Source organism: Solea solea, chromosome 21 (genome assembly GCF_958295425.1).
Source record: "Solea solea chromosome 21, fSolSol10.1, whole genome shotgun sequence".
NCBI classification, from domain to species: Eukaryota; Metazoa; Chordata; class Actinopteri; order Pleuronectiformes; family Soleidae; genus Solea; species Solea solea.
The window spans coordinates 582,071-594,888 of record NC_081154.1 but is presented as its reverse complement, the minus strand read 5'-3'; the positions used below and the strand labels follow the sequence as shown (position 1 = coordinate 594,888).

Below are 12,818 nucleotides of genomic sequence, written 5' to 3'. Positions count from 1 at the left end.
CTATGTTTAGTGAATGAACATGAAGAGCAGAAAAATACCTGTTTGACTTTTTTCTACATATATTTAATGTCAAATGTTTATCATTTCATGTTTTTATCTCTAACACCTTCACTCTGTCCATTAGTTCAGATGTTTACTGTCTCTCACACACACACACACGTTTGCAGATGAGAGTTTCATGAATAATGCAACACCAGTTTCTGTATGTGAGGCAGCCCCTAATTATACACGCTCTACGAGTGAGCGAGTACACACACACACACACGGTTTCACCCTCACATACTGGGCATCGCTGCAGTTTTGCATAAACATGCCCACACACACACACACACACACACACACACACACACACACACACACAAATATCCGCCCGCACAAAGTCACACATGCATAAATACTTACTGACGTCAGTGTATTGATCAGCAGCGTCCTCCTGTGTTTGTTCCCCATTGTGTCCCATTTACAGTGAGCCCACACACACACACACACACACACAGGTTTACACAGCTAATCTTCTCAGGACTCTGCAGTGACTTCCATGTATTCATTTGGACAGCCTAACCCAAGCATTATCCCTTAAAATCAAACATAACTTAACCTTAACGTATCCACAATTCAAATCTCAGTCCTCAACTTAAACCACTTCCTCAGAAATTAGGTTCTGCCTAGGATCAGGTTTTGGTCTCCGTGAGGGGACTACTGGTTTCAGAAAATGACTTGGTGACAGTCAAATTACGAATCTTGCAACGTCAAAAAGTTAAGCCTGTTTTTAGAATGACTAAACTAGTTCATGCCTAACTTTAACCATAACTAGTTAATGCCTAGCCTTAGCCATAACTAGTCCACGCCTCACCTTAAGCCAGGGTGTCCAAACTCTTTTTTAACGAGGGCCAGATTTGATAAATGAGACGTTATAAAAACCGAAAGTTTTTATAACGAAACGTTTTAATAACCGAAACTGCGGGCCGTCAAAATCTGACCAAGGGCCGTGATTGGCCCACGGGGCAGACTTTGGACACATCTGTCTTAACCTCACTACAATTCACTATCTCTCATCCTGATCAGTATTTAAAAAAAAAAAAAAAAAAGATCTGTTGCAGGACAATTGGTCCTCACACGGTAAGTGTTTTACCACGGGCCTGCAGAGGTAACAAAAACAAGTCTACACACACATATACATATGGGTGTGTATAGGAGCTGTATGGTAATGGGGGAGTCCTCTAATTAAAGACACTCCACTTTGCAGCAGCAGAGAGTTTCCATTAATGCTTTGTGTGTGTGTGTGTGTGTGTGTGTGTGTGTGTGTATGTGTGTGTGTGATGGGGTGGACTGTAGAAGATGCTGTACAAGTGTGAGTGTGTGAGTCATCTGCTCTCCAGAGGAAACATTAGTTCCATGTGTTTTTTTCCCCTCTTAAACTTTGTGGAGGTTTTATTTTTACTTGTTTGTGTCTTCACTAATAGTGTCCCTGTCTGTTCCTATCTGTCTGTCTGTCTGTCTGTCCGTCATTGTCTCACTGAGACACACACATCAAATTCATACAAGTATTTTAACTAGTATTAATAGTAGAAACCATTAATGATAGTGGTGGAAATTCTATATTAGTGTTAATAAGTAACAAGTAACTAGTAGTGGTATAGTGATAGTAGTTGTGAGGCAGCTGTAGATATATGTGTGCTTTAGTTTAGTTAGTAGTACTGGTACTAGTTTTGTCATAGTAGTAGTGATAGTACTAGGTAGTTGTAGTGTTAGTTTAGTAATGTAGTAGCTTAAACACTAGTAAGAGGCAGTGGTAGTTCTACTACTACTACTACTAACAGTAGACAGTTGTAGCTGTAGTAGTAGTGGTAGTAGTAATAGTAGACAGTTGAAGTCGTGGTAGTACTAGTAATGGTAGAAGTAATCATAGACAATGACAGTAGAATGTATTGGTAGTACTGGTAGTTGTAGTAGTAATAGTAGACAATTGAAGTGGCAGTAAGTGATTTATTCGGAAGATTAGGAAATTGTGGGCTCTGGCTCCTAGCAAATTGACGGGCTTGAAAATAGCGAAACAGGTCCTTCTGTTGGAGGTCATATGTGGAACGTCTTTTTGAATATCTCAAAACTAGAAAAGCTTCCAATACAGCTAGTATTAGTAATAGTAAACTGTTTTCGTAGGAGTAGTAAAAGATAGTAGTACTAGTAGTAGTAGTAGTAGTATTAGTAGGAATAGTGACTGTTGTAGCAGCAGTAGGCAGTAGGTAGTAATAGCAAGAGTTATAGTAGACAGTTGTAGTAGTAATAGAAGGCAGCAATAGTACACGGTAGTAGGATTAGAAGGTACAAATAGGTGGTAGTAGTTGTGATATTAGTACTAGAAAATAGTAATAGTGGAAGGCAGAGGTGATATTATTTGACAGTTAAGGTAGTAGTAGTACACAACATAGTAGTTGATAAAAGTATTAGTATTAGTACACAGATGTAGTATTAGTACACAGTGATAGTCACAGTGTCGGTGGTTGATGTTTTCCTACTCTCATGTCTATGATCTACAGTAGTATTACTACACAGATGTAGTATTAGTACACATATGTAGTGGTATTCGTACACAGGTGTAGTATAAGTAAACAGTGGCAGTCACAGTGTTGGTGGTTGATGATGTTTTCCTGCTCTCATGTCTATGATCTGCAGTAGTCTTAGTACACAGATGTAGTATTAGTACACATATGTAGTGGTATTCGTACACAGGTGTAGTATAAGTAAACAGTGGCAGTCACAGTGTTGGTGGTTGATGATGTTTTCCTGCTCTCATGTCTATGATCTGCAGTAGTATTAGTACACAGATGTATGCACCATTAGATAAATAAACACAGAAGCTCAGATGTCTTGAATCTCACCATCTCTGCCACCAATTAGTTTCTCCCTCACCTCCTCCCCTCCTCTCCCCTCCTGCAGCGCCCTCCCCCCCACCCTCTTCTCTGCCTATTCATCATGTTGATGGCTCACTTGGTGCTCGTCTAATGTTTGACTGAATCTTTTGTGTGGAGTCGTCGGGACCTGAAAGGCCCGTCTTCCCCGCGGCCTGATTTCCTGTTTGTTAATTAGCTGAAAGACAAGCATGAAAAACAGTCTGTTTTTATTTCCCCAGAGCCGCGTTTTGATGGAGTCGGACGGTAATGCACAGCCCTGTTTGTCGGGAGTTATGAGGAGTTTGTTAGCGCTTTAATTTCTCATTGTGTGTGTGTGTGTGTGTGTGTGTGTGTGTGTGTGTGTGTGTGTGTGTGTGTGTGTGTGCTGACGGCTGCTCTTCATCCTAAAGCGTATATGTTATTATTATTATTATTTTATTCAGATTTGCATGTCATTCATCTTCTTTCTCTCTCAATTTATCTTTTTAAACAGAAAAGGATTTGTTTAAATAATGGATTAAAAGTCACATGCTTGATTGAAGCTCAATCCTGCATGGTGCTAACTGCTATCGCTAATATCCAGACCTTTTCTTCGTCTTTTTTCAGTCTTAGAATCATCTCTATTGCCAAATAAATGGTGCTAAAGATTAGACCCTTTGTTTGACTTTTTTCAGCCATAGAATCTTCTATAATGGGAGTTAAATAGCACTAGCTGCTATTGCTAACATTTAGACCTTTTGTTTGACTTTGCTCTGCTAGAGAATCCTCTCTATTGCGAGTTAAACGGTGCTAACTGCTATCGCTAATATTTAGTCCTTTTGTCCAACTTTCTTAGACCACAGAATCTCCACTATTGCTACATACAGTAAATGGTGCTAACTGCTATTGCTAAAGATTAGACCTTTTGGTTGACTTTCTTTAGCCAAATAATCTGCTCTTTTGCCAACAAAATAGTGCTAATGCTAATGATTAGATCTTTTGATCAACTTTATTCAATCCTCTCTATTCAGACAGCGCTTCATTTCTCCAGCCACAGAATCGTCTCATTTGACAATTAGGTGACGCCGACTGCTGTCACGATCGATTAGACCTTTTGTCTGAGCTTTGTCAACTGTAGCACGCCTTCTATTGCCAACAAAAAATCACAAAAAATCAACAAATAATGATATAAACAAGTAAATTCAAACTGGAACTTAGGTGACCAAACGGCAAACGTCATCATCACATGACATAAGCTAAATTCAACAACAATGACAACATATTTAGTTTTCTACTGTAAATGAAAGGTGTTGTGGATCTCATTTATGAAAAATTGTCTTTAAAAGTACATTACAAAGTGGAATTTCTGACCTCTGACATTATATTTAATTCTGAATTAAGGTTAGCTTGATAGACTTACATACAAGTAATGGCTTCCCGTTGACACACAGTTTCTATTGTTTATGTTTGAATAGATGATGTTATATAAACTGCTTTCAAATCAGTCAGTCTACTTCTAATCATCCAGTAGAAATGTGTTCAAGGTCTGAAAAGCCTTTTCTTCAGGTCTAATTGATGTCATTTGTTCATTCATTCATTCATTTGTCCACACAGTGCTGAACTATCAGCCGTCATATTGTCTTCACCTCATGGCGTCTTTGTCTCGCTCTCTGACAGGTGGACGACCTGAAGGCCAAGCTGGCCGCCCAGGAAGTGGAACTCACGCAGAAGAACGAAGACGCCGACAAACTGATTCAGGCAAGAACAAGAACTTACAGTCATACGTGTAAAGTGTGATTGAGAGATCGTAGGTGACGACAAGTTCACATTTTAGAACTGACATCACAGAAAAACAAACATCCAGCATCAGCAAGTCCTTTGTGGAAACAGAGAAACCCCACTGCTGTGGATAATCCCACTCATAGATTTCTGGTGTGAGATGTCGAAACTGCTCAGCCCAAGATGAGAAATTTCGGGGGGAAAGATCTTTTTTTTTCTGCTTTTGTTGTAAATCAAAGTCTGATAGGTCAGAGAAGTAAACATTTCAGCATGTTGAACTTTTCCTGCTACTGAGGAGAGGTTGTCAGAATTTGAATTTGCCTTTGTCTGACAATTTTTGCATAATAATGAGTCACTTGTTATTCCTCCTCTGTCTCCTCTCCAATTTAAAGTGAGAGTTCATGTTTTCTGCTGACTCTTTTCCTCACTCTTTTCACCTAGATCCTGGCAAAGTCATTCTCTGTCATATCATGACTGCCAAAAACGGATTTTTACCACTGGAAAAAGGACTAATCCAATCAAATCTACTTCGGCCTAAGCCTATGATATCTTAACAATATAATTATAACGTTATCTCACTGTTACACAATGGTTTTTTGACTGGAAATCCAAGATAGCGTCGCTTTGTAAACCTATCAGCTCTCCCACACCAAAGTCCATGGAAAAAATCAGTGATTTTACATCACAGCACATAGGAGTTTTTGTTCCACTAATGCCTCCAGCAGTAAGTTCAAATGGGTTATTTTGGCAACTTTTGAGGTTTGATATCCTTTGTTTGGATTTATTTCAGTGGCACAAACTGACCACACGAGGCAGCACTAGACCAGCAGCTTGTGTGTCTGAGTGAGCTAAAATTCACTGATTTTCTCTATGGACTTTGGTGTGGGAGAGCAACATATTCTTAAGATATTGTAAATGTCAGCAGGCAAACATGGCTTTTATCCTGCTGGCACCTGTGTTTCTAGTGAGTATGAACCTTCTTGTCTTGACTTTAAACACTGAACTCTGTCCTTCAACAACCGTAGTCTGCATGACTTACTTGAAAGGTTATCTTTCCTCAGCGAGCGCACGCTGCGAGAGCGAGTACACTCCAGTGAACCCGCGCCATTAACCCCGACGGTTAAATTGTGTGTCCTGTCCACAGGTGGTGGGTGTAGAGACCGAGAAGGTGTCCAAGGAGAAGGCAGTGGCTGATGAGGAGGAGCAAAAGGTGGCGGCCATCGCTGTGACGGTCAGCGCCAAGCAGAGAGACTGCGAGGAGGACTTGGCCAAAGCTGAGCCGGCTCTCTTAGCTGCTCAAGATGCCCTTAACACTCTTAATAAGGTCAGTTACTCTCTTACACCCATGCTGTGCTTCAATGATTTGCTCAATCATACGTTTCTCTGTTTTCCTCTTGTTTTAGAGGGGGTTTGTGTTCTCTATCTTTTTTGTTTGATTTATTTTCTCCCCGGCTTCAGTGGACTAAGTTATGTCCACACTGGCCTTGAACTGTTTGAATCACAGGATTTAGCCACGTCTTAGTTTAGTCACGTTCCCCGGGTTTTTTTTTTTTTTTACTTTATCTTTGCATCCCGTGTTGGTTTATGAGCAGCCTTGGGGGACTTTAGCAGAGAAACACCCTCTGTGCTGAAAAGGTGCTCTCTGCTCAAACAAGCAGAACAGACAGTTCAATCACGGCGTGGAGTTTGCTCTTTAAAGATGCTCTAATTAGTATTCTCTGTTGTCCTCTCAAAGTCAGCACAGGTTCTTCCTCCTTTATTCTAAAACCTTTTTTTTTTCTTTTCCCTCTCCGTCTCTCTGTGCTCTCGCCCCGGCAGACCGCGGGGACGTGCAGTTGTTCAAATTCAATTAAATCACAGCTCTTTCATCCTCTCTCTCATCCATCCCCCGCTCTCTCTTTTATTTAACATCCATCAGAACAACCTGACGGAGCTGAAGTCATTCGGCTCGCCCGTGACGGCGGTGACCAACGTCACTGCGGCCGTCATGGTCCTGATGGCGCCGCGCGGGAAAGTCCCTAAGGACCGCAGCTGGAAGGCGGCGAAGGTGATGATGGCCAAGGTGGACGCGTTCCTGGACGCACTCGTCAACTTCGACAAAGAGAACATCCCGGAAGCTTGTCTCAAGGCCATTCAGCCTTACCTGCAGGTGAGTTTCACAATTAGCCGTCTTCTCATTGAAGTGCGGGGCGAGATAATGAGTCATCAATTTGGCGAGGGTGAAGACACAATGACAAAGCCACAGTAAGGCTGCCGAGTGTCCAAGTGACAGCCAGAGAAAATCAACCGCTTAATTAAGCGTTACAAATTTAACCGCCACCCTGATTATGAGGCTCAGTGGAGCGGATGCTAGGTGTGTCAGCGCGTCTTAATTCACTTCAAGTATTAAAAGTTCTATCAACCATTTTCATTCGTAATTTCTAGGATCCAGAGTTCAAACCTGACCTCATCGCGTCCAAGTCTTTGGCGGCGGGGGGTCTGTGCTCCTGGGTCTTGAACATCGTCACGTTCTACGAGGTTTTCTGCGAGGTGGAGCCCAAACGTCAGGCTCTGAAGAAGGCCAACGCAGAGCTGGCGGCCGCGCAGGAGCACCTCGCTGCCATCAAGGGCAAAATTAAGGTAAGATGGGAGTTGTTTCATCTAAGGAGAACTTCAAAAATCCAGATGTTCTTGTACATAAATCTTCATCGTCATATTCTTCACCTAATAACTACGTTTTCTCAAAGCTGTGTGTCACGATTACGAGTTCTGCTTGCAGTAAATGCATTCTCAGAGTTGCGATGTTGTGTGAAAAGCAAAGTGGAAATCCACAGAGTCACCTTCAGCTTGAACCACCTTTTGCCAAGGATACCAAAAAAAGCTTCAGACAAGAGGGAGAGATATGTCTGGGATTAATATTGGTCTGGCATTTTTGTGATGGAGAGCTCTATGGGACACGGAAGGACTTCAGAATGACTCAGACTTAGCTGTTTTTCCCTCCCTGGCTCACATTTCATTAGTGGGGGTGAAAGCAGAATAGCAGAGGGTTGTTCAAAAGTCCAGCTCAAGGTGACTCTCTGGATTTTCTCTTTGTGAAAGGTTCCTCATTGTTTGGCTAAAATGGCTTTAGAACAGGAGGGGAAATAAGACCGGGGTTAATATTGGTCTGGTGTTTTTGTGAACTCCGAGGTGCTAAAGGACTCGGAGCTCGAGCCCTCTTCTCCCTCACACACATTTCATTAGTGGCGGTGAAAGCAGAATAGCAGAGGGTCATTCAAAAGTCTGGCTAAAGGTGACTCTCTGGATTTTCTTAGAAAGAAACCTAGTTTTTTTGGCCAGAAAGGCTTTAGAAACTGGCATTTTTGCTAAAGGAGAGCTCTACGAGCCTCAAAAGGGCTCCGAAATGATTCTTAGCTAGCTCATTCCCTCATTGATTAACATTTGATCAGTGGTAGTAAAAGCAAGATTGCAGAATGTGGCTAAAACATTTCTTTTGGCTAAAAAGGCTTCAGACAATGAGAGATAAGACCAGGTTTAACTAGCTGAGAAAATACTCCAAAATCACTCTATACTCGCTCTTCTCCTCCCTGACTCACATTTGATCAGTGGTAGTAAAAGCGAGGTGGCAGAAGGTACTTCAAAACATCTAGCTGAAGGTGAATCTCTGGATTTTCTTCTAAAGTAGCCTCATTCTTTGGCTAAAAGGCTTCAGTCAAGAAGGGACATAAGACCGGGCATTTTCGTGAGCTGCTAAAGGACTCTAAACGGGCACTAGGTGGCAGAAGGTACTTCCAAAACGTCCAGCTGAAGGCAACTCTGGATTTTCTTCTAAAGAAACCTCATTCTTTGCCTCGACGCTTTGGAAACAGAGGGAAATAAGACTAGGGTTAATATCGGTCGCGATGGAGAGCTCTACAGAGCCGAGAAAGGACTCCAAAGTGATTCTGAGCGAGTTTGTTTCCCTCCCTGACTCACGTTGGATCAAAGCCAGGGTGAGAAGGTGGTTCAAAACATCCAGCTGAAGGTGAATCTCTGGATTTACTTCTAAAGAAAGCGTGTACTTTGACTAAAAAAAGGCTATAGAGAAGGGATAAGAGATAAGACCAGGTTCTTATTGTTCTGACAGTCTCCGCTTGGACTCATCACGTGATGCAGACACTATTTTATTTCTATAGTTTACCAGCATTAGCAGTCACCATCACTTCTGTGATGACTGGTGTTGCTCAAGTAAAGACCACAAAACTTTGACTTCTTATACCCGGGGAAAAAAACAGAAACAAATGTGTCTGAAAAAGTTTTTATTCATAACATTGTGGGCTGAAAAATGACTTATGAAAGCCCTGTAATCTCAGCTCCCAGCTATAAAAGATTTCTCAGACATCAGTGTGGATCAACAACTCTATCAGACCTTCAAGTAATGCAGCATTGTGTAAAAAAAAAAAGTTTAAATAAATCAAAAAACAACAACTAGCCGGCGCCGAAATCCAGGATATGAGTTATTTTATCAACGCCTGAGTGACGGTTGACACTTGAGCTGTGCCAGTAATGATTTAGCACCAGCGCTCCGTCAATACAAAGCTGGTGTGAGTGCCATTAAAGGCTTTTACTGTTCATTAATCTAAAACCGAATCCATCAACCCCTAAAAAAACCACACTATTGATAAGAGCAGCTGTAAATAATTGTTCCTCAGTGACGGCGGCGCTCGCAGAGAGCAGAGCGACGGCCGTTTAATAAGACGTGCTGCGACTTCTCACTGTCGTTCACTGTCGGTTTGGAGCTGAGAGACAGAGACAGACAGACAGAGAGAGAGAGGGAGGGAGGGTTCAGCGCCAGGAGGGAATTAGCAATCCTCAAACTAATCTACTGAACCTGTGCGTCTCTACACCGATTAATCCTGTTTGTCCTTGTGCTAATTGCTTCCATATGCCAAATAAATCCGTCTCAGGAAGGAATGACCAGTTTTTAGCCCCAACTTAACTTCACACAGCGAATTAAGTCGCCTCTGCTTTCTGGTTTTTTTCATGAATATTTGCTGTTTATTAACCAATTCAGTGTTGTACTTTTTTTATTATTATTTATTATTAATATGTTTGTGAGGTCCGAAAACAAGCTTTTTCAAGGTTAGGACCTGCTTTTAGGGGCTAGGGATTTCATTATGTCAATGATGTGTCTTCATTAAGATATAACAAACACGTTTTGTGTGTGTGTGTGTGTGTGTGTGTGTGTGTGTGTGTGTGTGGCTTTAACAGCACCTGGACGAGAACCTGGCCAAGCTGACGGCCAAGTTTGAGAAAGCCAAAGCGGAGAAGCACAAGTGCCAACAGGAAGCGGAATCGACCGCACGCACCATTTCTTTGGCCAATCGCCTGGTGAGGAGGGGGCAACAGTGGGGTCAGACACAGTGTCACACTCCTCAACAACACACACACACTCTTCCTTTCTCATTGTGTCTCGTTGTATTTAAGATTAGTCCTTTATTAGTCCTGCAGTGAAGAAACTTACATTGTCACAGCAGCAACGACAGTAAAGATAATAAATAATAATGTGAAAGTACAATATAGAAAGATATTAACAACAAGACGAAAGAAAGTTAAAAAAGAATGCACAATATAGACATTTACCACAATATATACAGTATGGGCTTGATATTAACAGTATAAACAGGGTTGAACATGATATATTGTACTTCAACATGTTTTTAATGCATTCCAGTTGAAAGTGGTTAAAACACACCTTGGTTTAGCCCTTACTTAGCAGTGGATAACAAAGGTCTACATGGTATTTTACGCATACAAATGGTCAAAAATGAAACAATGCCATGTGTTCCACTGATTTACGATCAGGGTACACTCGGTTTTACGCAGATTTTCAATTGATTTCCAATGTCGCACCCCATTAGTTTTTCCTCATTAATGTTTTTATTTGAACTTCAAATGCATCACAGACACCAAAGAACGTCTCCTTAAGGCACGACACCGACAAAGTTTGAAAAACCAAAATGTTGGCTGAAAATAGCGTTGGCACTCAGTTGCCACGCCTCCCGGATGACCTATGAACTCTTGAATCTGTGCCACTGCGACTGATAATCTGACCATCGTGAAAGACCCGTGAAACAAATACGACAGCCAAAATAGAACAGATTAGAACTTTATTGTTCAGCTAACATCATTAAAGGTGACGTACAGAAAGTTAAATAAGATATAGAATAAGAAATTGAAAATGAAATGAGAGATAATTGTTTAAAAAACACGAGAAAACTATAAAACAAACCAATGAAACTGACACAAACCAGGTTCAGATTACATTAAAACTGCTCCTCACTAAAAACAACAGTGTTTATGTGGTGGCAGCCATCTTGGTGTCTGAACGCCCCACAACCTCATAAATTCCCCCTTCAATTAAAACCCAAAAGTTTTAATGAGCATCCACACTCTTTAGGTTTCTCAAGAAGAAGGAAAAGCTCTTGGAGAAGAAGTTTGTCATCAGATCTAAAAGTTTTCTTTTTGTCTTTGACGCCTCTGACTCTTTCAAAATGTCTTTATAAACCCCTCGAATTCTCTTCTGTAGTTGACAAAACTACTGAATTGTTCCATAATGTAAACTTTAAAGGTGACAGGAACGACGAGGACCTTTTTCCCCCTCATTTAATATTATCGCAGTTTTTCTGTCTTGTTTCCACAGTGTGCCTCGGAAAAAGTTTAGAGTCTAAATCTCAAAGTGTGGGGGCTTCGAGTTTAGAGAGAGATCAGATATTGAGGTGAACTTTATTGATCCCTGAGGGGGGAAATTGGATCATTGCTGAAGTCGGGAGCAGAGGTGTTGCTACACGAGCGGGGAGCTGATAAGAGGATATGAAAACCTAATAAAAAAGGACTTGACGGCGGCAAAGCTTTGGCTGTTCTGGAGATTTGCTGTCACGTTTCCACCAGGCTGCACGTGTGTGCGCCCCCCCCCCCCCCCCCAATGACGGACGCAGATTCATTCAGGTTTTGATTTCAGGTGGGAGGTCTGGCGTCGGAGAACGTCCGCTGGGCGGAGGCCGTGGGCAATTTCAAGAAGCGGGAGAGGAACCTGTGCGGAGACGTCCTCCTCATCACCGCCTTCATCTCCTACCTGGGCTACTTCACCAAACAGTACCGGCTGCAGCTGATGGACGACACCTGGAGGCCGTACCTCAGTCAGCTGCAGGTGAGTTTCCTGCGTTATTTACTCCTCGACACAGATCTGCCAACATTAATCAAGGTACAGAGGAGCTCACTTATCTTCTCTTATTTAGTGACACATCTAACAAAAACCCCAGCTCTGCTGCCGCCGCCGCCGCTCGCTGTGATCAAAAACAAGATTACTTCAGCGTCTGATTGCACCCGAAAATTGTCTATTTATCACTGGAAAACAAGAAAACTTCCACAGATCTGTTTTGCTTTTGAACACACATCAGTTGAAGGGATCAGACGCTGAACTGTAGAAGAGAATTACATAACCGCCGTCGTAATGGTCCTGTCTCTCGCTCCGCCCCGACGTTACGAGACACCGGGTGTCGAGTTCGATCACCAGCTGTTGCTTCTCTGACCGCGCTGCTGCTTCTGTTGAGCCTTGTTTGGACTGCAGCACAGAGAGGAGGAGGAGGAGGAGGAGGAGGAGGAGGAGGAGGAGAACCATCAGGGCAACAGTTCTTTTGACAGGCTTCAAACTTACTAAGGACCTAAGTTTGAAGCCTGTCACATTAACCACTGGACAGTTATACTGTATTTAGGTTTAATGTGGAAATAAAAAACATCGTAAAAATAACTGGTACTGAACGTATACCGCCCCAGCTCGATAGGAACATCTTCCGACGTTGCTGCTCCCGTGACTGTGTGATTTAGCGTGTTATTGATACTGATACCAGATAAAAACCAATCCTTGCTTATCTATTCCGACGTGTATTGTCACTCTTAACGACGTCATTCCCAGTAATCTGCTGCAAAACGTGAAGATATGACATATGACAAATATAAGACACATAGTCCCATGTTCTGTTCCCAAATTCTATGATAGATTTTTTCAAAGCTTGCGATAGAGCTGGTGCATCAGAATAAGAGCCTCATTACTGGGTCCTGTGGTCACTACAGGGGTCAAGTTTTGTTAAACCACCTAAATTGAGTCATGGAAGTTGATAAAATATTGTGGAAAAGTTCTGAAAATGAATG

General features: G+C 42.1%; 1 protein-coding gene across 2 annotated transcripts in view; it reads left to right on the top strand.

Annotated features, from left to right (window-relative positions):
- Positions 1–12,818, top strand: part of dnah9 (dynein, axonemal, heavy chain 9) — a 134,494-nt gene that overhangs the window by 77,959 nt on the left and 43,717 nt on the right. Inside the window, exons 57-62 of one of the 2 annotated variants that reach the window (XM_058621034.1) lie at positions 4,548–4,628; positions 5,794–5,973; positions 6,568–6,798; positions 7,074–7,268; positions 9,879–9,998; positions 11,629–11,817. In XM_058621034.1, coding sequence (XP_058477017.1) covers positions 4,548–4,628; positions 5,794–5,973; positions 6,568–6,798; positions 7,074–7,268; positions 9,879–9,998; positions 11,629–11,817 — 996 coding nt within the window. Of the gene's footprint in view, positions 1–4,547; positions 4,629–5,178; positions 5,614–5,793; positions 5,974–6,567; positions 6,799–7,073; positions 7,269–9,878; positions 9,999–11,628; positions 11,818–12,818 lie in introns of those variants that run through there. The other variant, XM_058621035.1, reaches the window with a different exon arrangement.